At 54.5% G+C, this 13,572-nt stretch overlaps 1 protein-coding gene across 2 annotated transcripts; it reads right to left on the reverse strand.

The window, feature by feature from the left end:
* Positions 1 to 1,090: 1,090 nt before the first annotated feature.
* On the reverse strand, positions 1,091 to 11,372 carry LOC102140772 (serine protease 40-like). 2 transcript variants are annotated; one of them, XM_074008710.1, is made up of 5 exons: positions 11,224 to 11,372; positions 9,669 to 9,855; positions 6,986 to 7,260; positions 4,854 to 5,029; positions 1,091 to 1,565 (listed from the first exon to the last, which is right to left on the reverse strand). In XM_074008710.1, the coding sequence occupies exons 3-5, from the start codon at positions 7,182 to 7,184 to the stop codon at positions 1,251 to 1,253; spliced, it is 690 nt and encodes a 229-aa protein (XP_073864811.1). In that variant the 5' UTR covers positions 7,185 to 7,260; positions 9,669 to 9,855; positions 11,224 to 11,372; the 3' UTR covers positions 1,091 to 1,250. The 2 variants fall into 2 exon arrangements, with proteins under 2 accessions (XP_073864811.1, XP_005572878.3); XM_005572821.5 differs by lacking the exon at positions 11,224 to 11,372 and adding an exon at positions 10,524 to 10,769.
* Between the last annotated feature and the right edge of the window lie 2,200 nt (positions 11,373 to 13,572).

Here is a 13,572-nt window from a genome sequence, read left to right on the forward strand (position 1 = left end):
CATAAAATGAAGCAAATATGTAGAAAAGAATCCAAAACAAAGATAGCTCTTAATAAATTATTGTAAGGCAATGCACCCTTGTGATCACCACCAAGGCCTCTCTGCCTCTCATTCACAGAACCCTCATTTATTCTTTTTTTTTTTAAATGGAGTCTTGCTCTGTCGCCCAGGCCGGAGTGCAGTGGCATGATCTTGGCTCACTGCAACCTCTACCTCCCAGGTTCAAGCGATTCTCCTGCCTCAGCCTCCTGAGCAGCTGGGACTGCAGGCACCCGCCACCAAGCCCGGCTAATTTTTTGTGTTTTTAGTAGAGATGAGGTTTCACCATTTTAGCAAAGATGGTCTCAATCTCCTGACCTCATGATCCGCCTGCCTCGGCCTCCCAAAGTGCTGGGATTACAGGTGTGAGCCACCGCGCCCGGCCGGCTGCCCCCTTTTCATTGTGAGTTCAGGTTGGGGGTTGGGGGAGAGCTGTGGTGTGAGGCCCTGCGAGAGTCCTGCTGACTCATTGGGATGCAAACCTGACTCAGACAGGCTTGCAGGGGCAACTCAGAGTCTGGGTTATGGGCTCAGTGCTGGACCAGCAAGTCCTGGGTCAGCCAAGCCGCAACCCCTACAAGCTGGAGCAAGCCACAGGGGTGGGGGCTGGGTTTCCGGAGGCAGGGAGAGGGCAGGGCTGTGAGTAGAGGGGGCAGTCAGCTGAGAGCTGACCCCTGGGACAGAACTCTGGGACGGCTGACCCAAGACCTCAGCCCCCTTCACAGTTTACTCGCAAGCTGTCGAGGAGAGCCTCTGTGACCTGTGTGCCTGGAAGATACGACTTCATCCCTGACCGGCGCACAGCACCTAGCTCCGGGAGGACAGGCGGCTGCTTCCATGTGGGGAGGCCCTGGCGCCATTTTTCTGGAAGACTGCATGCCCTGGAGGACAGGAACGGGGTCTGAGTCTGCGCGACCCAACTCCCCAAGGAGAGTGACTTGGCTCCCATATCCCTGCCCAGGGAGGAGGGAGACCTGCCCTCCCTGAGGAGCTGGAGACACAGTGGAGTGTGGGAGATGGCTCTGGTGGGCCAGAAACCAGAGCAAGAAGCTTCTTGGGTGGTTTTTATTTTGTCAGGCCTGGGGCAGGGGTGGCCTTGGGTGGACAGGAGAGCCCAGAGATGGAAACACGTCAGGAACATGCAGAGCTCAGCAAGGAGGCCGGCCTGAGGTGGGCACACTTGTGGTTAGGAGGCCAGGGGCCCCGGCCCTTCACAGGCTCCCCAGCAGAATCAGCAGCAGGAGGAGGGTGTGAGCAGCCGGAAGGGCTGCGCAGAGCCCGGGTTTATAGACGGTACCCTGAGAGGTCATGCTGTCCAGGGCTGGGGGCATCTCCTGAGGAGGAGCCAAGGCAGGATCCAGAGGGGGACTCTCCCTCTTCTTCTGGCTAATCCAGTTGGTGAAGTAGGAGAGCCTGGTGAAGACGCTGGGGCCGATGGGTGAGCGGCAGTCGAGGCTCCAACTAGACAGCCCCATCAGGAACCAGGTGCCATTTAACGGGCAGACGAGGGGACCCCCGGAGTCTCCCTGAGAACAGAGAGGACATGGGTGGTGGGGACCAAGACAGGGAAGGACACGCATTGTTCGGGGCAGGAGGGGGTCTTACGCTTCTCCAGGATGGAGTGTGGGAAGCAAGGTGTGCGGCAGGTGTCCCCACTGTCTGAGTGAGTGGCGCTCATCAGTCACCTGGGCGATGTTAGAAGCCCAGACCCAGGACAGACCTCCTGGATCAAAATCTCGAAGACGGGGCTCTGGAGCCCCACTCCACAAAGCTCCCAAGGAGACCCTGGGCAGAGCCTTCAGGCTGGCAGTCACAGACCCATGAGAATAAGCAGGGGGATTCTAGGAGATGGACATCCAGGCCTAGCCCTCCTGACCCGAGTGGGGAGAAGGCGCCGCCTGTGGTCTCCGGGGTGGCTGGGTCCCAGCCTGGAGGGCTGGCTGCGCCTTGGCCTGAATCCTTAGCCCAGCACTGCATCCCACCAGTATTTTGTTCTTTTTTAAGCTTTTTTTTAAAAAATTGAAATGGAGATGGAGATCTTGCCATGTTACCAGCTGATCTTGAACTCCTGGTATCAAGTGATCCTCCCACCTTGGCCCCCAAGGTGCTGGGATTAAATCTAGTCCCGAATCCAGTTGTCCTTGACTTATTAAGGTCTCTAGTGTTCCCTCCATTTCTTAGTTGAGCTTTTCAGAAAATGCCAGGCTGTGGGATGTGCTGAGGGGAAAAGAGGTGCTGCCTGTGCCCAGCCTGGGGGTAGGGCAAGTGCCAGGGGCTCCCAGGTGAGCGCGGGGGATTGTGAGTGTGGCAGAGCCCCCAAACGGGGAAGTCCCTGACATCCTGGGCAGGGCACCCCCATCCCATAGGCCAAAAAGGGAATCCCAAGGAAACAAGCATCCTCCTGCCATGTGTGCAATCAACAAGACCAAGCCTCTTCGTGTGCAGACAGCGCCCAGGAGGCCCCGAGGGACATTCCACATGAACAGACATCACAGACGTGGTGTGTGGACGGGGGCGACCTGGAAGGACCCCCAGAAGGGCTGCTCTAATCCTAGAGCTGCTCTGAGCCAACACAGGAAGGAGGGGCAAGGCCTGACTGTGCCAGCCCACAGCCTCGTCAGTGGGCAGGGAACCCAGGGGACCTGGTGCAGATTCTGTCTGATAGGATGGTTCTGGCCTGAGCCCCATCAGGACACAACTGCAGGAGAAGGGATGGCAGAGGCTGGCAGGAAATGGTCAACAGACAGGACTTGCCATAGCTGACCTTTTCTCTCTGTCAAAGGAAATGGGCAAGGCAAGGGAATCAGCCCAGTGGTACACAGTGGGCTGTGGGTGTCAGGAGGCTGAGGAGGCCGCTCCAAGGAGGACAGCAGAGAGCAGGAGGGGCCGCCCGCAGTGTCTGATGGGGGATGCTGCACCAATGCCTGATGGCATAGCTGTGGTGAGGACAGAGCCCAGGAAGCGAGAGGGCACAGGCAAGCACCCTGGGGTGAGCCCTGCTGGGACGGGTGGGGTGGGAGGAGGTTGTAGGGAGCAGGGAGGGTGCCTGTAGGGCATTTTATGATGGGAGTCTTCAAAGAATGTTTCTGCACCATGGGGTGACCAAAGAGAGAGAAAGAAAAAGAGGGAGGTGCAAGAGAGGGAGAGGAGGCCGGGCACGGTGGCTCACGCCTGTAATCCCAGCACTTTTGGGAGGCTGAGGCAGGCAGACCACTTGAGGTCAGGAGTTCGAGACCAGCCCAGCCAAGATGATGAAACCCCATCTCTACTAAAAATATAAAAATTAGCCGGGCATGGTCATGCATCCCAGTTACTCAGGAAGCTGAGGCAGGAGAATCACTTGAATCTGGGAGGCAGAGGTTGCAGTGAGCCGAGATTGTGCCGCTGCACTCCAGCCTGGGCCCTGTATCAAAAAAAAAAAGACGGAGAGGATGCTGCACTTCCTCTCTGGGCCTCAGTCCCCCACTATAAAATGGAAAGATTACACACAGTGGGAAAAGACATTCGTAATATATGAACATATCCAATAATGGGCTCACGTCCACAATAGACAAAGAGCTCGTGTGATTCCAAATGAAAGGCAGACAATCCCATAGTTGGCAAAAAACTTGCACAGACACTTTACAAAAGAGGCAATAAACATGAGAAAGGGCTTATCTTCACTAGTCACTGGAGAAATGCACATTAAAAACCACACACAAGAGTTCATACGAAAATGGCAAGACAATTTGAAGGACTGGCAGCAACCTGAACTATCACTCACCAGCTGGTGGGAATGAAAATTGGTACAACCAGGTTGCAGAGTTTCTCAGATGATCAACGAGAGATGAACATGTGAGTATCTCATGGCAAGGCAATTCCATTGCCAGGGTGACTGATAACCAGAATGGGAACCTGCGTGCTCTGAAACGCGTACACCAGGAGGTCCACAGAAATTCTATTTGCAACAACCTCAAATGAGAACCACCCAAATGCCACGCGCACTAGAATGGATAAGTAAATTGCAGTGTCTTTGCACAGTGGAATAGCATACGGCAATAAAAATGAACAATACCGACTGCACACCAGATGGATGCAGCCCACAGACACAACATTGACTAAGCGGACCAGGCAAAAGCTTGCATACCATACGGCTTCACTCAGCTAAAAGTCCCCACATGAAGCCATGGTGCTTTAGAAAGCAGGCAGGGTTAGCGTCAGGAATGAGGCACGGATAAAACCCATGGGTGCCAGGTACATGAGTGGTCAGTCTCTGAAAATTCCTCCGCAGGACACTTGTACTTATGCCCTTCCCTGTGCATGGTGGTGTGCTTCAACAAGGTTTTTTTTTTTTTTTTTTTTTTTTTTGAGACGGAGTCTTACTCCATCACCCAGGCTAGAATGCAGTGGAACGATCTCGGCTCACTGCAACCGCCGCCTCCCGGGTTCAAGCGATTCTCCTGCCTCAGCCTCCCGAGTAACTGGGACTATAGGCACACGCCACCATGCTTGGCTGATTTTTGTATTTTTAGTAGAGATGGGGTTTCACCATGTTGGTCAGGCTGGTCTCGAACTCCTGACCTCGGGTGATCCACCCGCCTCAGCCTCCCAAAGTGCTGGGATTACACATGTGATCCACTGTTTACCCGGCCAACAACGCTTCTTAAAAGATACAAATAAAACGGATGGGCCAGTGCTTTTGGGGGGTTTCTGTCCTGGCTCTGACACCTCAGGCTTGGCTGGGCTCGGGAAGAAGTCAGGGCTGGGGCAGGGTCCAGAGGAGACCCTGTGGCAGAGGCCCGGGACAGCACAGGCGAGAGATTGAGCCCACTCACCCGGCAGATGGCCTTTCCTGTTATGAGGTCCCCAGCGCACAGCATGTCCTCGTGGATGGTGTAGTCACTGCTGCTTGGCTGGCCGGGGTACTGGGGCTGGAAAAAGGATCCGCAGACACTATTTTCCATGACACCGACCTCTGCCTCCTGAAGCTGGAAGGGCTCAGGCAGGAAGACTGTGGGAGGAGGTGTCAGATGTGCAGCCAGAGGGAAGCCCTCCCTTCCCAGCCCGCTCACCCAGGGAGGGCACCACCAAGACGAGGGGACAGGCAAAGGGGAAGGGCCTGCAGTAAGACGAGCCAGGACGGAGGCCAATGTGGCTGCAAGGGAGCAGGCGTGGGGTGAAGGGTGAGGCGCAGCCGCCTCGGGGCCCAGAGCGGGGGCCCTCCTAGCCAGGATGTGGTGTTGGAGGTGTCATTCCAAGCACACTGGGACACAATAGAAGGGTCTTATGCATCAAAAACAAGCCCTCTGGCTGCTAAGAGGAGGCAGAGCTGGAGGCAGGGAGGGTGGCAGTTGGAGTGGCAGCCCGGCTGGTGGCATACCTAGCAGGTGCCGGGCAGGCTTGAGCAGTGTGACAAATCAGACACGCCCTTCCTCAAGGAGCAACTGGTCTGGGGACACTTGGGCTGTGGTTCCAGCTGTCACCCCCAGATCTGGCCTGGGGTCCCCATGTGGGCAAAGCCTGATGACAGGGGCCCACCCCTGCACAATGCCTGCCCTGTGTGGGCCTCATGGGTCCTTGGGGGCTGCTGGTGTGTGGAGAGAGAAGGATGACTGGAGCCCAGATCTCTCATCAAGGTCAATGGCTCTCTGCTCGGAAGCTGCTCCAACTAACTGATGACTTCCCCAGGCCCTAACTCCTCCTCTCCCACCTGGAGAATCTTCTCTGCCTTGATTCTTAGAGAATGACAGTCCCTGGGAGGCCGAGGCGGGTGGATCACCTGAGGCTGGGAATTCGAAACCAGCCTGACCAACATGGAGATACCCCATCTCTACTAAAAACACAAAATTAGCCAGGTGTGGTGGCTCATGCCTGTAATCCTAGCTACTCAGGAGGATGAGGAGGAGAATCGCTTGAACCGGGGAGGTGGGGGTTGTGATGAGCCAAGATCATGCCATTGCACTCCAGCCTGGGCAACAAGAGCGAGACTCCATCCCAAAAAAAAAAAAAGTTGGAGAACGACAGTCCCAGGAGGCTGTCTTTGGAGGACCAGCTGCTCTCATGACTAGGGCCGTGTGACTGACATTCAGCGGCAAGGGCAGGGAGGCCAGATCTGGCCTGCTCATGGAATGCCTGTCTTAAATGCCTCCTCTGAGATAGTCTGCCAGATGATGACCCCACAAATAATTCCAAATTGCCATTCCACTGTTTTGCACTCATCACTATATTTTCCTAAATCAAAAGTATTTATTCTTTTGCTGGAGTCTTTACCTAACATTTCTTCCCTCTCAGTCTACAAATATACAAATATATGACAAATATGCCAGGCGAGCAGCGAGGTTCACATCCACAGAGGTGAGTGTTCTTCAGACATAAACACCTGGGCCGAGGACAGACCTGCTCTCTCTTTTTTGTTTTTGAGACAGAGTCTTGCTCTGTTGCCCAGCTGGAGTGCGGTGGTGCAATCTCGGCTCACTGCAACCTCTGCCTCCCTGGTTCAAGCGATTCTCCTGCCTCAGCCTTCCCAGTAGCTGGGATTACAGGCACCCGCCTCCACGCCCAGTTAATTTTTGTGTGTGTGTGTATATATATATATATATATATATATAGTTTTTTTTTTTTTTTAAGTAGAGATAGGGTTTCACCATATTGACCAGGATGGTCTTGATCTCTTGACCTCGTAATCTGCCCACCTCGGTCTCCCAAAGTGCTGGGATTACAGGCGTGAGCCACGGCACCCGCAGGCCTACTCTTACTTGCTACTGATGCCCAGCACCTTCCACCGCCATGGAAGCTCCAGGGCGCTTGGTGAGGCCCTGGAGGAGGTCAGACCGCAGCAGGCCCTTGTCGTCAGGGTGGAGTCAGTAACATTCAGAACCAGGGAACCCTGAATGGCTCAGAGTCAAAGAGCCCAAGTGCCTGCCTCCAAAAGCGGGAGATGCTCAGGCCACTTGACTGCACTGCTCACCATCCTCGGTGACCATTCCCCAACCAGATATCCAGCAGGAGCTGTCAGGGGCCAACGACGTGGTGGGTTCCGGAAGGCAGGCGGGGAGGATGTGGGAGCTGAATTCCACAGGACGGTGCAGTTGCAGCAGGGTGATGTCACTCCCCATGCGGTGCCACTTGTTATAGTCAGCGTGCACCATGATCCTGTTCACTGTCATCTGCCGGCTGTGCTCTGTGGGATGGCTTAGCTGGTTGTACCCAAGTAGGATCCGGTAATCAGATGGGTTAGTGGACCTGTTGTGGGGAGGCTCCTCTGAGTGCTGGGCCGGCACCCTCACCCCAGCTGCCCACCTGGCAGGCACCCAGACCCCACCGTCACTCTGGGGTTACTCTCTCCTCCCTTCCTCATGTCAGAGAGCCCTGCTTTGGTCTTGACAAGAGCTTAGGGGCCTTCGGGACACTTGGCCAGGGATGATTCCTGTGGCTTTCTCAGCATGCCCCAGACTCAAAGGAGTCGAGAATCTTAGTGCAGAAAACACTGGGGGTGCATTACGTCACCCCTTCATTTCAGAAGAGAAGAGACTTGGCTCATTCCTAGCTCTGACCAGAACCCTCCTGGGGCCCCATGACCTCCAGTAATTCTCGAAGACCCTATTTCCCTAGCCAGTATGCTCCACCCCCTTCTCCCCAGTCCTCGTGCACCACCATCTCCAAGGCTGCCCCACCTGGTGACGGGAACTCAGCAGGTATTGGTGGAGCACATGGAGGAGTTCATGGAACTGAACTTGTTTCCAGAAAACAAGTGACTTTCCAACCCACAGGTCCTGGCTGTATGGTCCTCCTCCCCCCACATGCCTGCATCCACCTCCCCCAAAGGCCTCTCCTGCTCCGAGCCGCTGTCTGGTGCAGGGTCTACCATGGTCCTGGCCTTGTGCCTACCTTTCCTGACAGGATGAGAAGCCTCAGGGTGGGGCTTGCATCTCTGTGTACCGCACAATGGGCCTGACTTGAGGCCTGGCACCCGCGGGTGCTGAATAAATGAGTGGGATCTGAGGAGGATGCTACAGCCAGCTATGTCCAAAGCTCTGGCTTCCTGGCTCAGAATTTGACATCCTCCCCGACTCCCTCAGAGCACACAGCAAGCCCAGGAAGCACTGGAGGAGTAACTCAGTCTCCTGACCCTCTCTGCCTCACACCTCCTGGGACAGAGGCCGTCTGTTTCATCTTTCACTCTCGTCTGTGGGGACGGTGGCACATAATTCTCCAGAAGTGACAAAACCCCCCTGGCTGGACATAATGTGCCAGCATGTGTGGGTAGCCAGGACGTAGGGGAGCCTTCGGCAAGTGTTCCCTGGACAGCCTGCAATGAGCCCTGGCTGGAAGGGGCCAGGCACTCAACTATGCGTGCCTGGCCCTGGGAAGCCCTGGAACTGTCACTCTGTCTCATCACCTGAAGCGTGTGTCAAGTGTGTGTGACCTGGGATGCTGCACACCCACTACCACTTACACAAGAAAAACCGAGGCCCACTGAGATTGTGTGGATGGCCTAGAGCTGGGCAAGATGCAGAAACCAAAGCTCACATTGACTGGAACATCAGGATTTTGATTCCTAAAGTTTACAGCAGATGGAGAGTGGGCTGGAGGTGGTTCCCTTTAGAAATAAAGTCTGTTTTCCTCTATTTATTGATAATCCCAATTAGAGTGGATTAATTTTCATTTAGCTATTTATTTTATTTTGTTCTATTTTATTTTATTTTTGAGACAAGATCTGGCTTTGTGGCCCAGGCTGGAATGCAGTGGCACAACCACATTTCACTGCAGCCTCAACCTCCCTGGGCTCAGGTGATCCTCCTGCCTCAGCCTCCTCAGTAGCAGGGACCACAGGCATGCCCCGTCATATTTGGCTGATTTTTTATTTTTAGTAGAGATGGAGTTTTGCCATGTTGCCCAGGCTGGTCTTGAACTCTTGGGCTCAAGCAATCCACCCGCCTTGGCCTCCTAAAGTGCTGGGATTACAGGTGTGAGCCACCGTGACAGGCCTTAACTATTTATTTATTTTTACTTTTAATTATTTACTTATTTTCAGACAGGGTCTCATCGTGTCGCCTGGGGTGGGGTGCAATGGTGTGATCACAGTCACTGCAGCCTTGGCCTCCCAGGCTCAAGTGATTCTCCCAAGTAGCTGGGAGTACAGGCGCACACCACCAGGCCTGGCTAAATTTTGTAATTTTTGTAGCGATGAGGTGTCACTATGTTGCCCAGGCTGATCTGGAATTCCCGGACTCATACAATCCTCCCACCTCAGCCTCCCGAAGTACTAGGATTACAGGTGTGAGCCATCACACCCGGCTCCATTTAGCTGTTTCAAAGTCATGTGCGTGTAATGAGACAACCACACCATCTTAGCAGGTTGACCAATGTGGGGTGGAGTGGCGGGGGGCGGGGGGGGGGATGCCCAACCCCAGAGTGAGAGATGAGGTAGGATCCTTTGCCTGGGAGATGCCACACACTTGGTCAGGAGACTGGAGCAGTCTGATGAGCAGGGACAGCATTCCAGGCACAGGGCACTGCTGGGTCAAAGGCAGGACACCTGGGGGCAGCAAACTGTCCCAGAACAAAGCCTATAAAGAAAAGGCTGCGCCCTCACTTCAGGCTTCCCTCTCGAGTGCCCTCCCACAGCAGGGCCTTGAGGGAAGATGCACCTTTGGAAGCAGTGAGCAGCAGAGGCCACCCAGTTGCTGTCGATGAGGGCAGCTCCGCAGATGTGCCTGCCGAGATAGAGTAGACTGGCCTGCCATGGCCACCGCTCAGGTTCCGCCCTCTGGCCTCCGAAGATCTTCCCGGTGGGCCTCCCGGAGGAATTCCCGTTGAATCTGGTCTTCCCACACACTGTGGAGACAGCCCAGCAATGAGGTGCCTGCATGAAGGACGCCAGCCCCTGGTGCCCCCAAATGTCAGGATCAACAGGACCCGGGGCCGCCGTGCCCCTCCTCTCACTTCACAGGAGGGACATGTCCAAGGCTCAGGGTGAAGCCACGCGGCCCATGGGACAGCACCACCTGGATGACCCGGGAACACACAGCCCAAGGCCCCCTGTCAGGGGCGACGGCCGGTGGGGCTGGGGGGTGAGCACCGGGCCCGGCTTCTCCCAGGCTTCATGCCGTGTGTGTTGGCGCAGAGGCTGCGGAAGGGATGCACCGCTCCACCGCGCGGCCCCTAAGCGGCTGTGCCCTCCCTTCCCGGCCCAGTGCGCCCCCAGACTGAAGCGAATCAGAGACACTCCGCCCACAGTCCTGTCTGCAGTAGCATTTCCCCATCCTGGAAATGAGGGTGTGTGGGGCGCTGGACTGCAGAGGCCTGAGATCCAGCCCGGCAGGGCCAGCGCGGGAGCCCCATCCTCTCTGCTCCTTCCAAGGCGCCTTCCTCCCAGGGCCCGGGAGCCAGACCTGCCCGGCCGGGCCTTCCGGGCGGGTGTCCGCGTCGGGCGGCAGGGCAGGGCCACGAGAGGCAGGCGACCTCCGCTCCTCGCTCCGTCCGGACCACCCCCGCCCGCTCACCTGCAGAGAGGGACGAGGTGGACGGGAAGCGCAGCAGCAGGAGGAGCTGCCAGAGGATCGCGGCGGCCAGCGCGCAGGGTCCCCGCCGGCCCCGGCCTGAGCGCTCTGCCCCCGCGTCCCTCATCCGGCCGGTGGCCTGGGCGTCCCCAACGGGGCGGAGAGCGCGGCGCGTGGCCAACCGCGGGGCTCCGGGAAACCGCCCGCGGCCATCGGGGTGCTGGGACCGGATCCCAGGCGGGCGGGTGTGGGGAGCCCGGGCTCGTGGGAGGCAGGGGTCACTGGGAACCCCCAGAGCGTCACAGGGCCCCTCCCTCCAGGGACTCCACTGTGCAGAGGAGACACGAAGGCGACTATGGCCCAAGCGCAGAAATACACAGTAATGGTGAGAGGGCGAGTGCTTACATCATGTCATCAAGCATTTCCAGCTTGATTTCCGAGTTTAACCCACTCCTCCACAAGGACGCCGGCCCTGGGATTAGGTCAGGCCCACCAGGGACAATATAATATCCTTTTCTTAAACTCCAGCATGCCACAGTCGTGAGAGGCCTGTGCCGTCTCAGTCACAGGTCCCTCCACACTCAACAGGAGGGTCATAGACAACAGCTGGGTGGCAGGGAGTCATCTGAGAACTCTGCCTAACACAACCTCCGGCCTCCAGTGACGCATGTCCCTCCCAATCCCCAGAATGCATTCAGCATACCTCAAGGTTACCAAGAGCCTCATCCTGTTACCGGAACAGGGCCTGATTCAGACATGAAGAGAGGAATTCGGGCGGTCCATAAAGTGAAAGCACGTTTCTTAAGAAAGTAAAGGAATAAAAGAATGGCTACTCCACAGGCAGTTGCCCATTTTTATGGTTATTTCTTGATTATATGCTAAACAAGGGGTGGATTATTCATGAGTTTCCAGGGAAAGGGATGGACAGTTACCAGAACTGAGAGTTCCTCCCTCTTTCAGACCATATAGGGTGACTTCGTGACCTTGCGGTAAACTGTCATGGCACTGGTGGGAGTGTCTCTGAGCATGCTAATGTATTATAACTAGCATATAATGAGCATTGAGGACCACCGGAAGTCACTCTCGTCACCATCTGGGTTTTGGTGGGTATTGGCTGGCTCCTTTACCCCAACCTATTTTAACAAGATCTTTATGACTTGTATCTTTTGCCTACCTCCTATCTCATTCTGTGACTTAGAATACCTAACCTCCTGGGGGCCGGGCATGGTGACTCCCACCTGTAATCCCAGCACTTTGGGAGGCCAAGGTGGGCAGATCACCTGAGATCAGGAGTTCCAGACCAGCCTGGCCAACATGGTGAAACCCCGTCTCTAATAAAGATACAAAAATTAGCAAGGCATGGTGGCAGGTGTCTGTAGTCCCAGCTACTTGGGAGGCTGAGGCAGAATAGCTTGGACCTGGGAGGCAGAGGTTGCAGCAAGCCAAGATCATACCACTGCACTCCAACCTGGGTGACAGCTAGACTTTTTTTTTTAAAAAAAAAAAAAGGCCGGGCGCGGTAGCTCACGCCTGTAATCCCAGCACTTTGGGAGGCTGAGACAGGCGGATCACAAAGTCAGAAGATTGAGACCATCCTGGCTAACAAGGTGAAGCCCCATCTCTACTAAAAAATACAAAAACATAGCCGGGGGTGGTGGCAGGTGCCTGTAGTCCCAGCTACTCGGGAGGCTGAGGCAGGAGAATGGCGTGAACCCGGGAGGCGGAGCTTGCAGCCAAGATTGCGCCACTGCACTCCAGCCTGGGCAACAGAGTGGCAAGACTCCGTCTCAAAGAAAAAAAAAAAAAGCCTAACCTCTTGGGAATGCAGCCCAGTAGGTCTCAACCTCCTTTTACCGGCCCCTATTCAAGATGGAATTGCTCTGGTTCAAACGCCTCTGGCAATCTCATTAGAGTCTCAGCTTAAAATTCAAAATCTCATCATCTACATCTAAATAGAATTATCTCATCAGCTCAAAATCCACAATGTCATCATTTAAATACTTCAGATGGAATATGGATCAGGTTCCTGGCTGTAATCTGCTAAATACAGCTCTTGAGCACAATTCTTCCTGACCTGTGGACCTATGAAACGAAAGAAACTTCCTACCCCAACATTCTGCACATACAGTGATAAGACGGGCACAGCATAATGCTCAAAAGGAGGTTGGGGGAATGGACAGTAAAAAGCAGTGACTAGTCCATAGCAGCTTTTATATCCTTCTGGAACAAACTCCATTAGGTTTCAAGGCCTGGGAGAAAATCCTGTGGCTCTCAGCTCGGGTCATCCTTCCTTTTTCATGCTAAGTAGCACGTTTGCATCCAAGTAGTTCTACTGCCTTGCTTCCTGCAAGTGGAATTCTGGGGGCCTTCTTTCATTGTGTACTTTCCCTGTCCCTGTCAGTATGAGCTGGGAATGTTCTGCTGAAATAAACATCTCAAGAACCTCATAGTCCTTGTGTGTTTCACCAGTTTCACTTCATTAGATAAAGTCACATGCACAATCTTTTTGAGATAGTCCCTCCTCCACCTGGCCTCCTGCTGAAATGGCAGCGTCCTTGGGGCCCTCTGTTGTGACTATACCTCAATGTCTTGAAAGGGCCCTTGGATGGACTGACTATTCTGACCTCTTGGTCTTTCTGGGGTCTTAGCAGAACATTAGAGTGTCAGACTTTTCTCTGTGCCATGGTTTCAGCGACCATCTCTGACTTTTAGCATCTTTTGACATCTGGAGAGGCTAAGAATTTTTGAAACCCTCCAGTCCTGATTCCTTTTGGTTTAGCAGTTCTTCCCTCAGTTTATCCCTCTTCCTTCACATTTTGCTATAAGTAGCAAGAAGAAACCAGGTAGGACCTCAAAGCGTTGCTTAGAAATCTCCTAAGCCACATGAAACTGCCTTTGCCAAATTATAACTGTAAGAGAAATCTGACATAGTTGACTCCATCTTGCTTTTGACCTCCAAGCTGTCCTTGGTCATTCCTGGGGCTAAGCCAAGCTAACTTTAAGAATAATTTAGTTTATAGTTTAATTTGAAAGCAAGGATAATAATAGTTCC

Source organism: Macaca fascicularis, chromosome 12 (assembly GCF_037993035.2).
Source record: "Macaca fascicularis isolate 582-1 chromosome 12, T2T-MFA8v1.1".
Taxonomy (NCBI): Eukaryota; Metazoa; Chordata; class Mammalia; order Primates; family Cercopithecidae; genus Macaca; species Macaca fascicularis.

Bases quoted from the DNA above. Each gene is read 5' to 3' on its own strand.
- LOC102140772 (XM_005572821.5), bottom strand. From the start codon at position 10,647: ATGAGGGACGCGGGGGCAGAGCGCTCAGGCCGGGGCCGGCGGGGACCC. The intron at 9,856-10,523 runs GTGAGCGGGCGG...CTGTCTCCACAG, and splicing joins CACCTCGTCCCTCTCTGCAG to TGTGTGGGAAGACCAGATTC. The intron at 1,566-4,853 runs GTGAGTGGGCTC...CTCTGTTCTCAG, and splicing joins CAGGAAAGGCCATCTGCCGG to GGAGACTCCGGGGGTCCCCT.